Source organism: Zonotrichia albicollis, chromosome 5 (assembly GCF_047830755.1).
Source record: "Zonotrichia albicollis isolate bZonAlb1 chromosome 5, bZonAlb1.hap1, whole genome shotgun sequence".
NCBI lineage: Eukaryota > Metazoa > Chordata > Aves > Passeriformes > Passerellidae > Zonotrichia > Zonotrichia albicollis.
Window position 1 is genome coordinate 49504086 of NC_133823.1, and position 21721 is coordinate 49525806.

A 21721-nucleotide genomic window follows, 5' to 3' on the forward strand; every position below is an offset into this window, starting at 1 on the left:
AGACTAGTATGTAGGGGCAAGAGCAAGAAAGACTATAAATGATTGCAGATTTGTTTAGAACATGAAGATTTGCTTCTTAGGAGTACTGAAAATTAATTCCTCTAACTCCACTATTAGAAGAACATGGGTATGAACAAAAGCATCAGAACCCACCCCCATGAAATTAAAGACAGCTGCACAAAATGAGGTGGACTGGCATAGAAAGTTTATCCATTTCAGAAATCTATACATTTAGATACAAAAAGGAAATTACACAAAAATTTACACATCTGCAACTCTTGCATTACACAGGTAAAGAGTGTGTTAGGGTTTAAATGGATGTTTACAATTTAAAAATCTTCTGAGTATAAGTTGAGCAAACAATCAAATATCTGAAGAGGGCCCCAAAGAGAGCATACTATAAATAACATTGTAATGACACAATGCAGTCAATTGTTCTCAACAGAGAAAATCTTACTCTGTAGACAGGTGTGAATATTGCAAGAAACTTGAACTTACTCTGATATACATAAAAATATTTGCCAAAGAAGTGTTTTTAAATTCTGTCTTGGCTGAGCCTTCTTTAGAGACATCAATGTCAGGATAGTGCATCACAGGGATACTAATTTAAAATAAAAAGAATAAAACTTAAAATATCCAGCATTCAAGAGAACTTAAATTTTAAGTACTTCACATTCTTTACACACATAAGCCCTATTACGGTGTGAACAGGGATCAAAAGACTGATACTGTGTATGTCTGTGTTTCTTGAAAAAGATGGAGGCAGAATTTCCTGCCTCAGTTCCTGTATATGATTCTCATATTCCATCTGATTAGTAAGAAAAATTCCCTAGGGACTAAATCCTGGTTTATTGTTTTCATAAAAAGCAAATTCTTATTTGTTTGTTTTTTGTTTTTTTTTTTTTATGATTTTAAAGTTGTGACCATCTAATGGTAATAAGATTAAAATGAGCATGAATAAACTTTTAAAGGGTAACAGAAAAAGAAGTTTATGAATACAAATTCAGACTGATAAAAACTAGATGCCTTCTCTTGTTTCAGGAGTGGCAGATTTTTTTTACTATTATTACAAGTACTAGAGTATGAGACCATTATGACATTATTTTTGAATGAACAGAATTACTTAAGAGGTTACTAAATTTATTCCTGAATTTTAATATGGAGGAGAAATTGAGTAATTTTGGCATAAATATCAGACCCTTGGATTTAGGATACCTGTCCCAAAAATATTAGGGAATAAATGTTAAAAGCTCCCTGGTAATGTCTATCACTGACAACAGATTAAAGACAGATTTTGTTTTGCATGCAACTACAAACTGAGTAGAAATTTTAATAAAAAAAGAACTCTTGGTAGCAGACTAGGGTAGTGTGTTTTGCCCTAGAATAGAAAAGAATGCAGCTGGCTGACAGCAAAGTGTGACCACAAAGATTTTTGGATTGATAGTAGCATCACAATCATGGTTTCAGGTGTTTTTTTGTGCTTTCTTTTAAAGAAACTTTGACTATGGCAACATGAGATCAAACTGTTAATTGGAATTTGGAGCATTCAAATGGCTCCCTAGCCTTCCCCCAAAATCTGAAGTAGCTCTTTCTCTTTTCCCTTTAAAAATACCAGTGGCAGGAACCCTTCCAGTTCAGAACCAGACAATGGAGCTCCCATGAAAGCCAAATCAATATTGTCCCACCCTTCTCTGAAGTGCATGGCATGAAGCAGTATGTGTATGCCACACCCATATCAGCCAGACAGTACCTGATAGTGATTACTGTACTCAGAAGGTACAAGGGTATAAGAGGTGGCTTAAAAAAAAGCCTAATTTCCTCATCATCTTTACCTATAGTAAATAAAATAATTTGCACAGAAATCTTCATTATGTACACATCAGCTATACAAGTAATACAAAATATCTCAGTTGAGCACCAATGCTGACTTTAGGAGTGGTACCTCCAAGTCAGAGTATTAGTATTCCCTGTCAAAAATAAATTCTGACATAATTTCAGAAGTATCCATTTTCTAGATCAGCTGTGTTCAGATCACTTCTCTGTTCATGTTCATCTTCAACATTCCAAGGAGATTAGTAATAGCAGCAGTTTTATAAAAGGTGTGGGTATCCTGGACAGCTTTCACAGCACAATCAGTTCAGATCTTTGTAAAGAAAAAGACCATAAAATCCACTGATCTGGATTCTAAGGTTTTACCAGAAGTTCATTAAATGGAATTTATATACCAGTTTATGAGAGAATAATAAAAGGTGGACACAGACCCAGTTTGTGTGTGCAAACAGCGGGATGTCCAACAGGCAGAGTCCTGCCCTCAGGGGCAGCAGGGTGTCACTGAGCCACAGCTGTCCTGTCACCTTGGCTTGGAGTAACCGTAAGGACACCTGAGAATCAGGCTGTCATGACTGGGTAAGACATGAGTGCTGTAGTATTCCACCAAACTTCCCATGTTCAAAAACAGGATGTCTGAATCCAGGTAAAACTTGCCATCCTGTTGTAGAAAAAACAAATGTAACCATTGACAGTAGTGTTTCTAGCTCATTGTCTAAAGGAAAAAGGGCCATAACATCATCATCAGAACTAAGTTCCTTCAAATACACTATTCCTTTACAAACTAGTCAGTCACACAAATAAGTCCAAATTAAACTCAGGAATTTACTAGGATTTGACTGGTGCTGAAATTTATGATGATATATGATACAGCAATTAAAAAGCCCAGATCTGAGTACTTGAACTTTTATCCTAGATCAGATATTTGTAAATCAGCTGATTTTTACTGTCAGAGGTGGGAACAAATTTAGACTTGACTTGTTATTCTGATATTTACCTATATGCATCCCCCCCCCTTTTAATACACGCTGACATATATAATCTAAAGATGCAAGTGTAGTGCAGCTACTGACCTTTTCAAAGATTCTGTAGTTTCTCACTTTTCCTGCAGGTTCATCCCATACAACCAATACCTTGAAGAAGAAAAATGCAATGTATTCAGTCTATGCCACCAAGCTCTTCTAAGTCAAGGTATTATTAAGGAATTAATTAAAATTAAGCTCAAAAAGTTTTTTTTACAATCACTGACACTATGATAGGGATTCTCTCATATTTGCTTGCTTTAAGAAAAGACTACATGTAAATTGTTGAGTACTTTTAACATATATAAAATGCAGTATATCTCAATCAAGAAGTTTTTTGGGGGCTAGACTTAGAAATTGCAATTTACCTTTCCAGGCTTAGTAGATGAGTTCCTAATACAGTACAATCCATTTTGTGGTTGTCCTTGTGGGCTACTAGCTTTAAATATCCTAAAAAGAATAAACAATGACATATATTACAATTATTCATGTATGTGACATTATTAACACTCAGGAAATCAAATACCTACAGTCTTAAAATTCTCAATACAAATATCTGGTCTGGGTGTAATAATTCATAGTAGATCATAGGTGAAACAAAGTCACTGTTCTAGCACCTGAACCAGCAGTGCAGCACAGATCATCTGGCTCTCTGGTCCATCCAGCATCCTGGCAAAACAGCCTCCTCCAGATGGAGCCAAATCACATTGCATTCTCATCTGTCAATTGATATATCAGCACTGAACTAATTTATCTAGAAAGTGATTTGCATATTAAACACTTCAGTGCATGCTTTAAACACCAAGTTATCAGAATTATCTTTGGATTACAGTTCAGTACAGGTTTTTGTAGGACTTCTAAGGAACTATTTTAAAATCACATTTTACCTTTCAACTTCAAAGGATTCAGAGGTATTAAGAAATATTGAAACAGGCAGCCCAACCTGTAAAAAATATAAAGAAAATAAATCACCATTAAGTCAATGACAACTCAAATCCCTAGCAACTTGTTATGCAAATAAGCTGCAGCCATAATCTAAAATTTTTAACAGTGATTTAATCTTTACTTTTCACTTCTTTCTCCCTTATCCAATCTTAAGCTCTGTAACTTATCAAGGCATTCACTAAAGCTCAAAAAGAAATGAAAAAAATACACAACACTATGTTTTCAGCAAACAACTCTTGTCCTGAAATAATGCACTGTAAATGTTCCCTAAGATATACATAACCAAGGAAAAAAATATTCTTTTAGAATGGATCATCTGCTTCATCTTACTTTTTCATAATCATCATCAGAGTCATCATCAGGTTGGCTTGGCTTGGAGGGTAGTGCTGGTTTTTCAAATGAAAAACTTCTAAAACTCTGTCCATCTGGTGGTGATCTCCTGGCAGAAACAGAATGAAAACTGAAGGATATCTCATCAGGAAAGCAGAACAAATTTACACTAAACACTGAAGGAATAGCAAAACTAGAACTGAAGCTTCAGTTTAACCTCCAAATAATATAATCCTAGAATGGTTTAGGATGGAAAGGACCTTAAAGACCATCTTATTTCACCCCTCATGCCATGGACAGGGACACCTTTCACTAGACTAGGTTGATTGGAGCTCCATCCCACGTGGCCCTTTCAGGGATGGGGCATCCACAGTTTGTGTCAATCTGCCAATGCCTCACCACCCTCCCAGTAAATAATTTATTCCCAATATCTAATCTGAACCTACACCTCCCCTCTTTCAGTTTAAAGACATTCCCCCTTGTCCTAGCACTCCATGCCCATGTCAAAAGTCCTTCTCCAGCTCTTTTGTAACTCTTCTAGGTACTGGAAGATGTTCTAAGAGTCTCCCCAGAGCCTTCTCTTCTCCAGGCTGAACTATTCCAACTCTGCCAGCGTGTCCTCTTAAGAGAGGTGCTCCAGCCCTCAGATCAGCTCAGTGGCCTCCTCTGGACCAGTTTCAACAGTTTCTTTCTTGTTTTGGGGGCCCCAGAGCTGGAGGCAGTACTTGCAGATTAATTTAGATAATCACAAATTAATTTGGGTAAGGAGAGACCTCTAGAGATCATTTAGTCCAAGCTCCTGCACAGGGCCTGGTCCAACCAGACCAGCTGATTCACTGCAGATTTTCAAATTACAGGCAAAAAAAGCACAACACGGAGAGGGATGGTGCAGGGAAGAGACACAGATGTTGGTATGAATCTGAGTATGTCTAAACTTGTTAACTAATAAGTGACTGAAAAACAATAGTGCATTGTGTTTTCATACTTACTGTAACTGGGGACCTAAAGATTTCTCTGTTCTGGGCTTGACTGCAGGGGGCTGGTGGCTTGGCACAGGTGGCTTTGGGAGCACAGGTGGCACAAACAGTCCAGGTTTACCATGTTCCCTTGGCACTTTGGGCTCTGCTAGCTTTTCAGCAAGCTGTGACAACTTGGGTTTGTTGGCTGGCAGAGGAGGAGGAGTCCGTGGGGAAAGGTTTAAGGTTTTCAGCTTCTCACACGCTTCTGGAGGAGCAAGGGCTGGGGCTGGAGGCGCAGGCTCTGGGGGCAGCGGGTGACACTCTTTGCCGCTTGCAGGCTTTTTGAACACAGGTAAAGGGGGCACAGGGGGTGGCTCTAGTTTGATTTCAGGTAAGCTCCTCTTAGGAGGGGGTGGTGGTACTGGTGCACTTGGTTTGCCAGAGTAGGAATGTGCCCTTGCTTCGGAGTAGGGAGATTTCCTGACGTGAGGAATGGGCGGAGGCGGGTACGCAGGGGGCAGCACCATGTCTGCAGAAAGAAAGATAACAAATGTGACACACTGAGGGGGAATACAGTATGTCATAAAAGGAGACTGCTCAAATCAATTTTCTATGTGATCTAAGGTATTTCACTGGCATAGGGTCTGACAGTATTCAACAGGCTGGATAAGCATTTAACTTTCAGCAGAATTCTGAAAGTTCTAGGTAATAAACTCCTGCTATTTTTCTTCAGGCATGATGGCCTACGATGGCTTAGCAAAGACTTCACTTTGTATTGTTTTTTCCTTAAAAACATTATTGCTGCTCCAGACTGATGACCACATACAGGTCATTCCAGGCAGGAGGCTCCAAGAAAACACCCCTAAAGAAATTACATGCTTTCTGTAAATGGTTACTGCTGTTATTACAAACTCCTGACCCTAAATACCTCTCAAGATTAGATACCTCTGCATTACTTCAGTTATTCTACCAGCTGGAATAGTAATGACTAATACAAGATAATAACCTGGCATTCCACATGAATATTGCCTTCACTGGGGGCCTTTCATGGGGAATCAAAGAAATCACTTACCATCTTTCACTATGTCAGAAGTATCTGGCTGCAAATAAGACTCATCCTCTTCCTCCTGGTCATAATCTGCAGATAAAAATCAGTGTGTCAGACTCTGAAAAATACTCTTGGAAGCTAGGAAACCTAAGAAAGAGTATATCAAGTACTTAGGGCTCCTCAAAACAGATATTTTTTGGGTATTTTTTTCTGAAGAGGTGAAAAAAATTAATAGTTTGGATCCATCTCTCTGCTCTCTAGGCGTTTCCTTAATTTTTCATGTCAATTAAAAAAGCCATCTCTTATAACAGAGGCAAATCAAGTACACTGCACATTAAATTTTTTTTTCAACTTACAAGGTGAAAAAATTATTTTTTGGTGACCCTTTCCAGTGTTCCAGCCTTCCTGAGAGAAGTTCAAATAAGTTGCAGAGACACAACCACATGGATGCATGGACAAAAGTACTTGGAAAAAAACCCCAAAACTCACAGAATTTAACCCTACCACAGAAAAACATAGGATTTTGCAATATGGAAGATTAAACAAGCTTAGTGATCCACAAAACAAATTTAATTATTTTGCCTTGCTCTGGCAACAACAACAACAAACAATAGGCACCACAACAAACTGCTTAAGTGGTTTCCATGTTGCCTTTAACTGTAAATCAGAATAACCAAGCCACAAAAAAAATGTTACTTCTAGGCAGTTATCTCTGATCATTGACTATAAGAGGAGCCTGAAGGACAACATGCAGAGGAATGCCCTAAAAATAGGTAATACTATCTGATAAAAATCAGTTATTCTAATTTTCCTAATTTAAACTCCTACCAGGCCTCTTATCATCATTTATCTTGTATACAAGCCTCCTCTCCCATAACATCAGAAGGACTAAACTGCAACCCCACATGAAATGCTGATAAGTCTGCTCTGCTCTGCTTGCAGCAATGGAACAGGATTTCCTACAAGACCCATTCCTGCAGAATAATCAGGAATTTCCTTTCAGGAAATGAGAGGACTTGCTCCCATCAACATTGCCCTTGGAAATCTGAAAGGACAGAGGGGGAAAGGCAAGGGAAAGGATCCCTGCTGAACCTCAAGGCAAGGTATCTAATGTTGGTTTTCACAAACATTTTTCTTGACTAGGAACTGAGCTGCTGAAATATGCTGTGAATGCCTGCCTGACAAGCTTTCTGTCTCACTTTTAATCAACCTCCTTAAAGGATCTGCAATTTTTTATTTGTATCAACAGTTAATGGCACAGAATATCTGTTGCTGATTTAAACCTACAGAGACACTCCTTGTAAAAAAACACTAGTTACAAATTGGATCAGCTTACTTAAGCTATGGGAATAATTCCTGCAGAATTCAGAAGAAATAAATCAGCAACAAAGAAGCCTTATTTATCAGTGTCTGAATTTGTCACCTTCATTATCTGCTGAATGATGGGAATACTTGATGTCAATGGGACGTTCTACTGAGCCATAGAAACTGTCAGCATCAGAACCAGAGTCACTGCAAGAGAAAAGACAGAGTTACTTCTGTTTAGCAGGACTGCAGCACTGGAAAGGAATGCTGGAAAAGCAGAAGCAATCTGTTTCTATTTCCCAATTAACAGTCAGATATGTTGTTGCTGTCTTTTGAAAGATTTCATTTCTATTACACAAAGCTGACATTGAAAGTGCTCTTTGTTTAAAGATTTGAGTTTTTCTTCATGTTCTTTAAAGTATAAATTGGGAAGGGATTTTCCTCTTGGGTCTTACTGTGCCTGTTCTTATTTAACAGAAAGTTACTTGTAGGTGCAAAAAGCCTAAAACACCACTGTAAAGAGCTAATGCAAAAGGGGTAAAAAAGCCAATAAAGAATAAAGGTTTATACCTAAATTCCGTTATTATTTCTTTCTTCTCATGGTAGTGACCAATTTCCCTTCTCAAGGATAGCATCCAATTCTAAACAAAAATGCAAATACAACATTCAACACATCAATTTTTAAATCATTAAATGCAGATCTATCTTATCTTGTCCTCTGTAAGATCAGAGTAACTGTGCAGGGAACATACATTGAAATAATATTTATCCATTGCTTTTTTATTGAAAAGCCTCAGCAGTCAAATGTTTTGACTATCTAAAATGCTGTAGAAACCTACTGAAGTACTAAATTTTCAGTTTGCAAATTTCAGGCTGTTTTTCCTAAAGCCAGATATATATTCAGAGTATGTTTATGAGTGATAAATTCTGAAAACTGTTCAGTGAAATCTCTCAAAGTCTTACGCATTATTATTTTTTCCTTGATGAAAAATAAATATGGAATATTTATGAAATATGGAGAAACCCATACTATCTAGTATGTCACAGCCATTCCCTAAATTACAAGTTAAATTAACATTAAGTTAATGATTAAAACTTCAGACACAATTTTCAGAGGAGCTCAAGAACCAGGTATACAAATTTCAGCTGCATTTCCAGTTCATTTAGATTTTAGGGCAGTCCAGGATTCTCTTTTTGCTTCAAAGAAAATGCTGTTGCAAAAGAAGAAAGTTACCTTTCTTTCATCTTCAGAAGAAGCTGAAAAAAACCACGTCCTGTGCTTCTTGCTTATGTGAACCAACTTGAAAGGAAACACGTTGCTTGATGTTGTCTCCTCAGCTGCCCGCATCACCCTGAGAAACAGAGCAACCAATACAGAAACACCTTCATCTAGAGTTAATGCTGCTATGCAGGGCATAAACACTGACAAAAAGCAGTTTCATTGACCAGTTTTGCCTTGTGGCAAATATCCCCAAGCCCAGAAAATCACCACAGAAATCCCCATTTGTGCATTTGCAGTACTTCTCCATTATAGTGGTAGAAGGGACAATGCAAAAGGAAGAGCACTTGTTAATCCCCCAGCCAGACCTTTATAAACAGCTGCTTTGGCCTGTTCAAGAGTTAATGAATCACACTCATTCATAAGCACCACACACTGCAAGAGGTACTCAGGGTGCTTGTGGCCCTTTTTTCAAGAAGTCACTATTTCAGAAGGGAAATCAAAACATTTCCCATGAAAATAAGGAAAAACTAATAATAGAAGCAAACTTCATTTTTACATGTTTCCCTTATAAACACTTTCTTGCACATTTTTTATTAGTTTAAAGTAAGCATAACTTAACCACTTTCTTTTTCATGTGTAACGAATTTCTTCATTTGGGGTTCCTAGGGGGAAGAAAAATCTAAAAACCCCTTATGCAACTACTCAATCTAACAATGCTTTCTGTTCAATTTCTTTTTCAATAATATTTCTCTGTGCCTTATATTAATCAAGACCTGGTCCCTATTCCAACCAAGGCTGCTAGAATGAAGATACATAAAAAGGAATGAACAATCTCTAGCATTTACAGATTCCATGGTATTGTTCACATTCATGTGAATAGCAGAAATTGGTATCATGACAAAATTACAGTGTGGATTTCTCCTACAAATTACCCTTGAATTTTTAACTAGCTACAATGTTAACAAGTGCATTCCCTTAAAAATGTGCCATTGTCATGCTCTGTTAGAAAAGCTCTCAATCTAAGAAAAGGCAATTCCTTGTTTCAGAACTCTGAGAATATTATACATCAAAAGGTACACATATACAATTACCATAAAATTGCAGTGGTTAGGATCAACACAATGATATTTCTCTACACTCCCTCTTTCTCACTAAACCTTTCTTAGCACCAATTTCAACAGCAACTCCCTAAAGTTAGGCTGGACTTTTATTAGTAGGCCTTGTACTTTTGCTGCATTCAGATTCTGACAGTATTGGCTAACTTGAAAGCCACATAGTCCTGTCTTCAACTTGCAAAGTAAATATAAAGATTAAAAATGTGTAGTGAAATGAGTCAGATACTTTGCACATGCATTCTCTTATTTAGCACTCTGTAGCTGATACAGTTTCAACACTAAGTACAGTTGCTGAATTAGTAACTCCATAAATTTTCTCTTCTGATTCCTTTCTGGTCTCTACAGAACAAAGAAGGTCTGTCTGAAAGAATCTATCTGCATGTGCAGTCTGCATTAATCAGTAACAGGAGCAAGGCCATTGCAATTCAAACAGCTTTACTGGTTAAATGACAGAAAAAGAAGGTTATCCACTCACCAAGCAGAGGAAATGTCATATATACAATTTGCAAGGAATAAATTTCTTGAAATCTGAGATCAATGCTTAACCCAAACAACAGATGTAGCTGTGTTTAACTTCATAAGAAATGAAACCCATAGCCCCTAGCATTAAGTAAAAGGAGCTTGGGTGTTTAACAACTTCCTTGGCACTTACCTGTTGTAGCCTTTCAAAGAAAATGCACCCTGGGGAGATGCAGATGTGCTGCTCTTAAAATAGTAAATACATCCCTCGTGGATAATCACAAATCTCAGTGGCCCTGAAAGGATAAAAAGTGATGAAAATATAAATGCAAGGGCAGCAGAACAACTAGAACCTCTTAGCATGTGTAGAACTATTGTTTAAGACCTTAGAAATCATATGAATCACTGTAAATGTGCACAAACAAGTTAAGTGACAGCTCACTGATGATCAGCCACACAGTGAAGCTGTCCATTTGCAGAGTTTCAGCACTAAGGGTAATATTTGATTCCCTCACACGAGAGGCAGCTGATCTGAAAGCCTCAAAAGAAGCCTCAGAGACTGCAGGCCTGACCTGCACCTCTGCTCCTTTATTAGTGGAAAAAGCAATAGCAGCAAGGCAGCCACAGGGTACAAACACATATTTACATCCATCCCCAAACCATTATCTCCCTCTCTTCTTTCACCTCAAGTGCATAATCTTGCCAATAAAATGGTATCCTGTTTTCTTCTTTTGAAAGAGGCCAATACTGCTTCCTTTATCAAAGGCAGTAATCTTTGTCCTTAACTGTATAAGCATCATTTCAGTATAAACAGGGATACCAAATTAATAGCATATATATAAACCCAAAATATGAACTTTTCCCCATGTAAATAAACACTGATTTCAGAAGAAATTACTGTTATTAAGTACAGCCCAATGTTGGCAGTGAGAAAATTTCCATTTCACAACAGCAGTGGGAGATGGGAATATTTTTTCCAGTACAGAATAACCAACTGGAAAAAAAAAAGCTGAGTACGAGTTTCTTTCAGAAAAGATACATATCCTGGGAATCTGTTTGTCTTGAAAGTCTTACTTGTGAAGGACTCGACAAGAGAACTAAACAAGCAAAATAAAATCAACCACAACATATTTTATCTATAATTTAAAGTTGCAAAGCAATTAAAGGAAAATCTTTCAATAGGAGTCTTTCATATATATATTCCAGTAAAATTGTATTCCAATACAAAGTGGAAAAACAGCTTCAACAGTCTGCTAACACAAAATCTGTTACTGGGCCCAGAGGCAAGCATTTAGAACATTTAATTTAGTTAATACCTCATTCAACTTACACTTGAGGATCTGCAGCTGGGTGCCTCCTTTTTTATGAAGATACCCTGACTTGGTGACTCCTCCAGGCATTGTCAGAAGGTTTTGTGCTCCAATTGCCTTCATTGGAACTGGCCAGACCTGCTCCTGCGAGGCCATCATTCTGCAATTTAGAATAATTAAAAACAGTTTAAAACTCGGATTTACTTTAAGGAATGAGTACTGAGAAGCAAAGCTTGTTTCCTTAAACAAGCTTTCCAAACAACTAATGTGGTTCAGCACTCAAGAATGTAACACAGACAGGGTGTTCAAAGATTCCAGGAACTTTGTAATGTATAAAAAAACGTGGTGCAAAAAGCCCCGATTTATTTTTATACAGCTCTCAAAAGTGATTGACAGTTGTTGAAACAAAGAAAAAGTGCTTAGTAAACGTTGCTTAAGTGGTTATGTTTTAAAAATACTCCAGATAACACTGCAAGGCTTAATCAGGCAGGTGACTGGAAATAAAATTGGTTTCTTCTCCCAAGTGCCACATGACACACGTATATACAGAAAATGTCATTTTCTGTGCAACAAGGGAATCAAGTCAAGGTTTAGTAAGTGCAGCATCCAATACTACTTACTCCAGATATTTACATGTTTTATTCTTTAACTCTTAATTCTTTAACTAAAAGGATTGGTATGTAATCTCATACTGTATGTTACATGTGACAGCATACTGTGCAAATGAAGGTACTCTCAGATTCCTGCAGGCTTCCATTTGATTTATATATCAATTATTTATGTAATGCTCCACCAAGCATCTCTGCAGTTAGCACTCTTTCTGCTGTCATCTTAAACCAAATAGATTTGTTTCTGAGGTAGAAACTTATTCTGATATATCATGATGAGCCCTTTCTTTCTTCAACTACTAACAGAACCAGGCTAAAAATCCTACTGTGTCATGGGGAAAAGAAATCACATGTGGATAGAATGGGAATTTTGACCTAGACATAAAAGGATCTGTTACCATCAGGTGTAGGTAAAGGTGAAAGGCAAACTAATGAAGTTCCAGTTAATTATGAATGATGGTTTAGAACTGAAAAACTTTCAGAGCATGACTGAAATTAAATGGATCTTCTTCGTTTCTCCTTTTCCCAAAAGGGATAGTAAGGGATGCAAATTGTGAGGCTCAGCATAGAACCCAAGAGCCTCAGCACAACACCCTAGCCAAGCACTTGCCCCTCCAACCTAAAACTGCTTTTTCCATTCTCAAAAGAATAAGGAAGTGTTTCAGATTTGTTGAGGTGCAACAGCAAAGTGTGTATCCATTGTATGGGTTAGGGAAAACAGAAATGCAAGTGAATGGATCTTGCATTTAGGATCAGTTTAGGATTTAGATCTGTTTGCTGTTTGGTGATGATGCATGTGTGGAAAAGGGGAGTAATTCCTAGCAATTTCTACTAGGAAAGTTTAAACTAAATTAAATTCTCTAGGCAGTCGAGAAGATTTAATCACATAAATTAGGTTTTGGTCTCCAGTGTTATGAAGCAGATACGGCCAGAGAAGAAGGGATCCAAGGCCCTAAAAGGCTCCCATAGCAGACATGTCAAGACACTGTGGTATCCCAATCTTCCCCCTGAACCTCCCTGCTCACCAAAAAGTAAGTTGCTTTTGTTCTACTCAGCTATATCCTTCCTTCTGCTGTTTCCTCCCTGTTCTTATTAAATGACTGAGATCTTTCCAAGCTGAGTTATTTCCTCCTCCTCCTCAACAAAATTTCTAGCAACAGCAATGTGTCCAAAAAGGAGCTACTCATGTATTTTAAGCTTTTAAGAATAAAAATCAAAAAATAGTAGCAGAAGCTAACATTCCCCCTGCCCCCCTAAATCCTTCAAATTATTTCTCCACATCTTGCAGAAAAGTTGAAGTGAGGGAAAAGGAGAGTGTTACCCAGCTGGCTGCTGACGCCAAACCACATGAGCACTGCTAAGAGTGATTTCCTTGAAATGAGGATTGCAAAGGCAACTGGGCTTATTCTTTTAAGAATACACACAACAGCGTTTAACCATTAGAACTTAAGTTACTTCAGTCTGTTTCTAGTTACATTCAGAAAATAGACTAAGTAAAAATGAAACCTTTTCATTTAGATGATTATATTCTGATGCTACTTTTCCAACATTAGTCTCAATGCCACCCAAGAGTTTCATGTTCATCTTAGGTCCTCCAATCCTCTGTGTCTTTACTACAAAGAACAAAAGAAAGGACTGAAGCACCCTGTGCATGGTATGAAACTCTTTCAGTGTTCTGTATGTAGGCTGAAAACCTATCAGAAGCGGCAGAGTTCCATGTCTCAGAGAAGTTATCCAAAACAACCAGTGAGTTGAAATTTCTAGGAAGCCAAAGTCAAACACTATTGGCAATAAATATATGGCACTGTAGGTAAATACAGAAAGCAGAAATATTTGTCCTGGTCATGTTTGCCTTCTATAGGGGAGTGCACCAGTCAGACTACTCACTGAAGCATGTCTGGATGGGCATTATCTCCTCTACCTTAAAAAACAGATCTTAAGGCAGACAGGAAATAAAACTATGGAAACAGAAAAAAAAAATTAATCCATTTCTACAGTGTGCAGACTATGGGATTTACCTGACAGGAAAGGACAGCTGAGTATCAGGTTCTGCTTCCCCTTTTCACAAAAAATTCTTATTTTTGGCTACTTACTATAAAACAGTCCTGAAAACAGAGACCAAAACGTGGAACTTCCTCGGCCCAGCTAAGTGAATAAAAGAAGTGAGTAAAAGGAGACACAGCTGAAATCCATGACATCAAGTACAGATTACATGAACTAAAGAGCCCACCAAATGCACCAGGCTTTTCAACAGATTTAGAGGCAGCTAAGCCTATTATCTGGATTTCAGTGTGGCTTATAACACTCCTCATCATATCTGTACACTCCTCAAGCACTTTCATTTGCAGGAACATGGTGGACACTTAGGGAAGACTTCAATATTCTGAGATGAAATCTTTCACTTATGCTGCTAAAATGCATTTAAGTACTTTGACTCTAGACCTAATTTGATTTTTCTTCTTTTCTTGACTGCAGAAAACAGTTCTGTAAGGACAGATGTTGCTATTTTGCATCACACAGCTGGGAGAAAGCTGTCAACACAAATCTAACTTCAGAATCTTTATTGTAGGGGTGGAAGAGAAGGAAAAAATGGAAGCTCAAAGATTTTTGTGGTCTTAGATCTATAGTATGGTGGCCTTTAGCTCGCTGAATGGTTCCTTCAACTCTTGGTATTCCTGTTGTAACTTATTTAACAGATTACATCAAGAACAGATGGATGCTGCATTACCAGGTAGGTGCCACAGCAGTCACTGAAGTCACTGTTAACTTTGGCATTACTGCGAACAGATGGACATTTCCCACTTGTTTCTTATGCAGTCACATTCTTACATTACAAGCCAAAGCCCCAGTTACAGATTTTCACCTCTGGTGCATTGGAGAGCCTCTTCCACAGGGCTGACAACCAAATTAACAGAAAGGGCTCACTCAGTGCAGCCAAAGCTCCTTCTGACACTGATCTTCTGTCACAAACAGAAGGCAACATTCCCCATGCATTGTCTGGTAAAAGATTCTAGTAATAGCTACACACTTTATTTCTCTTCTCACTCACCAAGGAACTAGAGGCATTTTTTAAAATTTTTTAATCAGTTTTTCCACCAAGTCCCAAACCCACTGCATGTGGCTATTGAATTAATCTTCTCCCCCTCTGAACAAGAAGAGGATGGCAGCAGTCAGGGAAAGGTCTTGCATCACTTTGTTTCTCAGGTGATCCCTGTGACAATTCCATGCCTGGGAGGGAGATGAAAGGCTCTGCAGTGAAGCAGGAGAGAGCAGAACAGCAGTTTCTAGGATGTGCTTCATCGTTCAAGGGTGCTTTTGGTAAGACAGAATGGTGCAATCAACACTCTGGAGCATGATACAGAGTTTATATAATCACTATTGTAACTGCTTCTTATATACAAACTGGTCCACCAGACTGAAAACCAAACCAAATTGCAGTGTATTGCTCATGTGTCAGTAAAGTCAGCCCAAGTCTATCACATCAGTATACTTTTCTCAAACACTATCACAATGAGCCAGTTTTTATTTCAAAGTACCCTGAAAGTTAAACAGCATGAATAAAAGTGAATTCACACACTTCATCTCATAACCAAGACAGGGCCACTCAGATGCAGAAGTGTTTTCTGAATCATAGTACTGCTACCAAGCTGAAACTCTGAATGGATAGCAGACTTCTGTTATTGTGTTTTAGATAAATGTATACATCTGTGAAGCAATTTTAATCTATCCCTCACTCAGTGGGTAGAGAACAGCCAGAGTGAAGGCTAGGGCATAACTTCATAGGCTGAAAGTCCCTCCATGAGTAAAAGTAAAATTCTGCCAGGTTAAAAATCTGGATTACATTGTAGAAGAACACTTACCCCTCTTGGCCCTAAGAGCTATTGGCATTCATCCCAATTAGAGCAAATACAAGTTGATTCAATTAAGGATTGCATCCTGGAAGAGCCCTCAGCTCTTGCTTAACTTCAGCAGAATATATGGCAGATGTGATCATCTCCACATCTTGCAGTATATAGGCAAAAAAATATTACCCTCTTCTCTGAGACTACAGCTGCCAACAGTTGTTTTAAAAGTTCCCACTTGTTATAATAATATTTATGATCTGGCCCTGGTGGTCATGCTGGAAAAAACCAAAAAAACAGCCTCCAAAGTTGCAGTACAGAAAGCAAACCTGATCTGAATTTGTAACAACGCTCTCTATGCCAACTACATCTGAAAACTTTTTCAACTGTAATCTCATAACCTCTAGTCCTTAAGTTTTATGTGGAAGAAAAGCCCAGCTAAGCCAGATGCTAGTTTACTTCAGAATAAATAACTTCCCAATAACATGACATACATAATACATAACTTACAGAAATTAATATATTCTTTAAATCATGCAGAGGGTGACTGAAGTATCCAGGCTTTACCAAAAATGAGGCAGCATTACACACTGCAGAACATGAAAAGTTTCCCCCATATGCTCTCAGCAATTCTGAGTTGGAATGATTTCTCTGATTCAAGCATTTAAACATTTATCATCTGTTCTTAAAACTGCTTTCTGCAGAATTATCAGGTCTCTTGTCTATTTATTAACCATTCTCCAATACTTCTGAAATACTTTTCCACATCTCTCCTACTTTTTTTGGTTACACATTCCATTTCTTAATACTTCTAACAGCCCCTTTCACAATACTCTCTCAGAAAGATTAATAGCACAGTACAAACACTGAAGTAAAAAAAAATATTTTAAGACAAAGGGAACGGTGAAATAAGCCTGAGATACACTGTGTAGCTAAATTTACTCTCTTTAACTTGCTTCAACTTGCTTTTCTTTTCTGACAAGTTTTCAACCAACACCCAACTAATCTCTTCCCACTCCAATTCTTTATCATTTAATCTTCTGCATGAGTTAAAGTGTTTTAGTTCAGCTTCAAGTATTTTAGCTCAGATACCATATTCTACTCTTAGTTTCAGTCTGCTCTCGGCCTGAAGGAGACAAGATGACAGGAACACAAGCCACAAAAGCACTAACCTGGAGCCCTTGTCCGACCGACACATGGTTTTTCGGCAGCCGGTTCCACCGAGCGATTGTTTCCTTTGGGATGACAAAGCCATCAACAACTTCTGACCCCTCTCAGGCATGGCAGGAACATCCCTGCGCTTCTCCCACCTCTGGGGGCTCCCAGCTTGGAAGCCACAGCTGTAGCTGCCGTCTGCCCAACACACAGAAGGAAAAGCAGCCCTGGCCCAAGCACGGGTGCATCTGCAGCGCTCTGTGGCCAAAAGTGACGCCGAGGCAATGACTTGTTTCCTTTGTCACTTCCTGTTCCCCCGCTGTCAGTGGCAGCGCTCTCTTTGTCAGATTTCCCAGCTTCCCAGAGAGGTTATAAATCAATTCCCACACAGCTCAAACGCCTGGCAGGCATCGAGCTACAGAGCAGAGGGGATTTTCCAGCGCTCGCTTTCTTCCCACTCACCTTTCAATCAACCACTTTCCTATGGGAGAAAAAGAAAGTTGTCCTTTTTTCTCTCGGTGTGCTCCAGCTCCCACACTGGCAGAGACTGCTCAGAAACGCTGCCTGTGCTCCTGAAGAGCCTGTGCCTCAGGTACTTGCACTGCCCCACAGAACTGTAAGTATTTAATCTGTTTTCTCCCCCACAGCTGGAGCTTGTCTTTCCTTCTTCAACCCTAGACAATAAAATAGCCATCCTGAAAAATTCTGCAGCATAGACATGCTTTAGAGCAAGTCTTGCCTGTACAGTTAATGCTACACAAACCACAAGAGACAAAATTCAAATTCAAGAGTGAACAATTGCTCACAAGTATTAGCAACTGATAATGAAAAAATGTCATTGTTTTACACTTATTTTCATCTGGAGTTCTTAAAAGGGCTCAAGAAGAACCCTTGTCTTCTTGTCCAAATTTAAAAACATTCTAGGTTCAAAAATTTGAACAAGACAAAATCAACTAGCAAATTTCAGAGTGATGGATGAAACATATATAATTATGTCAGGCAAGGATTACTTCACATATTTTTGGGGAAGCGGACATGAATCGGTATCCCAAAAGAGAAGGAAGAAGCTCCATACAACATCTCTTTTTGTAAATGACTCAACAGTCAAAGCAGAAAAGAAAGTAATATTTCAGATACTGCTCACAGCTGTATGGGTTAGAAAAACAGCTCTCACCACAGGGCATCCATTTGCACCCCTTCCATTGCCAGGCTCTATGGGAAGGAAAACTAAACCTTAAATCCACACACCTGTTGCGAGCCAAAAGGATTCACATATCAGAATACAAGATCCCTCTTCAATAAGGATCAATACCCAGTTGTCTCAGTGGCTTGACAGATTTGTCACACAAAGTAATTACAGAGGACTAAGCTCAGTGGTTTGTGAATTAAATTCACTTACTTTATTTGTTACAGTATCAGTTGCCCATTTAAGGCACCCTGCCCTAAATCTGTCTTTCCTCCCTCAGTTCTGTTATCTAAGCATACTCTGCTAAATCTGCATTAGCATCTTTGCAAGCTGTTTCTCTAACTTAGAAAAAAAATAGATTTAGAATGACAGCAGTTGAGCATATGCAACACTGGAAAAAACCCTTCAGTTCCTCTTTCCCTTTTCTAATGTGACACACCTCACTCCTGGTTTTCCCCTCCAAGCTCCACAACTACTAGTACCATGTTCTTTGGCTCCAACAGTCTCATTAAACCATCCAACACGTGTTCCTGAGGTACTGCTTCTCCCCTCTAACCTTTCTCATGCTGTGCTCTCTCTGTCTTCATTTCAGTACTCAGAAATGCGGCAGAATTCTTCATTTCAAGTTCCAAGATCCCATTTCGACTTCTCTGGTGATTTCCAACGCTATCAAGATGTTCCCAGAATCAGAACAGAAGACACTTCACACACACACACACACACACACACACACAAGAGCAGGTGTTCCGCCAAGGAACAACAACAAGGTTTAGATTCAGTTTAGCTTTCTGGACCAAACATTCACCAGAAGGACTGTACTTCAAAATTGCAAATAAGGAATCTGAAAAGACGTGAAAACTTTATGGATTTGATTGCCATGTCTGCCAGGGAAGTGAAAGAGTATTAAATACATCCTCCTTCACAAAGCAAAATTCTATTATGCATGGACCTTTGGTATAAGGTTTTCAGATTAATCTTCATTTGTCCCCATGAAATCAGTGGTGAGAAGCAGCCTTGCACCAAGCTATCCTAGGGAGAATTTCACTCCAAAAGAAATACTCCATTTTTTTTATGTTATAAGTTATCACTCAGCCTTAAAGGAAGAACCAAAGCATCTGAAACCAGCACTTGGATTTCAGTCCAGCAGGGCTGCTGAGGAAATCAGCCAGTCTTCCCTGGCATTGTCAGGAGTAGCTCTTGCTGGCAGCCCAAAGCAATCCTACCAGTCATTAGTTAATGGGATGTGGGGGCACACACAGCTGGCAGAACGCTGTCCTCACTGTGGTAAACTCACCACAGGGCTGAGCTCTGTCTGCAGCAGGAGCACTTCCTCTTGCTGACAAATTTACAGGAAACTGCAAGAATGGACTGCAAATAAAAGCAGCACAAGAAAAGCACAGCAACAGGCAAAAAATCAACAAAGCACTAAAAATATTAAAATAGCATGAAAAACACTTTCTGTCAGCTGCAGCAAGTCAGCTCAGTGGTTAAGTTCCACTCAGAATAATGTAAGGTTTCATACATTATCGATTTCTACAGAGGTCCACAGTATAATAAGGCATTAAGAAAGTAAGGGATGAACAGAATTGTCCTAAGTTTGAGTCAGGAGTAGATTATTAGAAGTTTTATTATTTTATTAATTCTACCAAACTAGTTTAGTCTCAAGTTTCTAGATTGCAGTGGAAACAGCCACTATATTGAGAGATAACGTATTTGTCAGCTGCATGCTTCACACAACTGCAGATTATAGAAGAGCAAGTGTAAATTAGTGAATCCTTCATCGATTAAGTAAGGCAATCTTGTGAAAATACAAATAACCATCCATCAGAATTGCTTCTGCTGGGTAAACTGCATTATTATCTTTTTTTTATAAAGATAAGTCAGCAACAAGGAGAAAGAATGAGGCCACAACTTCCAAAAATCCTCTTTCAATGTCAAAAGAACTCCTACACTTTAAATTTCCACCATCATCCCTTCCTTCAGCTTACTTCAGAGGACATGAAGTCCTAATAATATTTTTACTTATTTGTTACATATACTTAAAATAGGTAACTGAAGTCTTGATAATATGTATTCAATCAAATATATATCCAGTGAATATTTAAAAGCTTCCAAGTTTCTGCTTATACCCACTCCAGCAGCTCTTAGGTTCTGAACATCTACACACATATTGTTGGCTTGTAACTTAAAAATGCCAGCCAGCACCAGTCTGCAATAAAAAGCCATATCTCAGAGAATGAGCATATCAATTTTAAAACAAAGTTGTAACTTTTCATGATTGTTTCATCAAACAGTTTGGCACACATCCTAGAAGATGATAGCATCATTTTGATTTTGGGATACAGTTAATCTTATATTATATTAATATATTATAATATATTAATAATATATTGCTCAAATGTCCACAAATCAAAGTACAGCCACAAAGTACTTGCTGTTTATGCATAGCTTCCAAAAAAGCAAGTTAGATTGAGCAGCTGGAAGACAAGAACCATCTGCAATCTCTCAATATAAGAACATCATTATTTAACAGATTCGCTTACACCAGCCAGCCTTGAAAAATAATGCAAGACTTCATATTAATGGGCTCCTCACTTCCAGAAAGACAGTGGGGGGCTGGAGTGCGTCCAGAGAAGGGCAGTGGAGCTGGGGAAGGGTCTGGAGCACCAGTCCTGTGGGGAGCAGCTGAGGGAGCTGGGTGTGCTCAGCCTGGAGAAAAGGAGGCTCAGGAGACCTCACTGGCTCCATTCCCTTCCAGGAGGTCACAGCCGGGTGAGGGTTGGTCTCCTCTCCCAGGCACCAAGGAACAGGATGGGAGGAAACAGCCCCAAGTTGTGCCAGGGGAGAGTTAGGTTGGATATCTGGAAAATATTCCTCACAGAAAGGGTCATCGAGCATTGGAATGGGCTACCCAGGGAAGTGGTGGAGTCACCATCCCTGGAGGTGTTTAAAGAATGTGGACGTGGCACCTGGGACATGGTTTAGTGGTGAACAGATGTTCGGTGCTAGGCTGAAAGTTAAGACTCAATGATCTTAGAGGTCTTCTCCACCCTAAATGGTTTTATGAAATAAGGATTGAATTAAGATCAGTACAGCTGTTCCAGCATAATTTTAGATGTTGGCAATTTTGTTATGCGTAGCTTTTCAAGTTTCACAGATTTCTGCTGAATCCAAAGGCCCCTCAAAACCCCAGGGAGTTAACTGGGTCAAGTCTGTGCCAGTCAGATCACACTGATAACATTTGGTACAAACAACACTTACAGTGGAAGGCAACTCCCAAAGATAATTTGCTGCCTTTTGCTTATTTTTTATATAAATTTCGATACATTACCAACACTCCATTTCCACTTACTATTGAAAATAGATGAACACATTCTTTGTTCCTTTT

The 21721-nt window shown here is 38.7% G+C and overlaps 1 protein-coding gene across 9 annotated transcripts in view; it reads right to left on the minus strand.

Moving 5' to 3' along the window:
• Positions 1–188: 188 nt before the first annotated feature.
• SH3BP2 (SH3 domain binding protein 2) overlaps positions 189–21721 on the minus strand; it is a 36781-nt gene continuing 15248 nt past the window's right edge. For 7 of the 9 annotated variants that reach the window (XM_074541649.1, XM_014266157.2, XM_074541648.1 and 4 more), the window contains 12 exons: positions 11563–11702; positions 10426–10528; positions 8671–8788; positions 8007–8077; positions 7555–7643; positions 6156–6221; positions 5114–5612; positions 4125–4233; positions 3737–3792; positions 3218–3299; positions 2901–2960; positions 189–2488 (listed from right to left, as the gene is read on the minus strand). In XM_074541649.1, coding sequence (XP_074397750.1) covers positions 2351–2488; positions 2901–2960; positions 3218–3299; positions 3737–3792; positions 4125–4233; positions 5114–5612; positions 6156–6221; positions 7555–7643; positions 8007–8077; positions 8671–8788; positions 10426–10528; positions 11563–11701 — 1530 coding nt within the window. In that variant the 5' untranslated portion in view covers position 11702 and the 3' untranslated portion in view covers positions 189–2350. Of the gene's footprint in view, positions 2489–2900; positions 2961–3217; positions 3300–3736; positions 3793–4124; positions 4234–5113; positions 5613–6155; positions 6222–7554; positions 7644–8006; positions 8078–8670; positions 8789–10425; positions 10529–11562; positions 11703–17164; positions 18951–21721 lie in introns of those variants that run through there. The other 2 variants (XM_005485702.4, XM_074541646.1) reach the window with 2 other exon arrangements.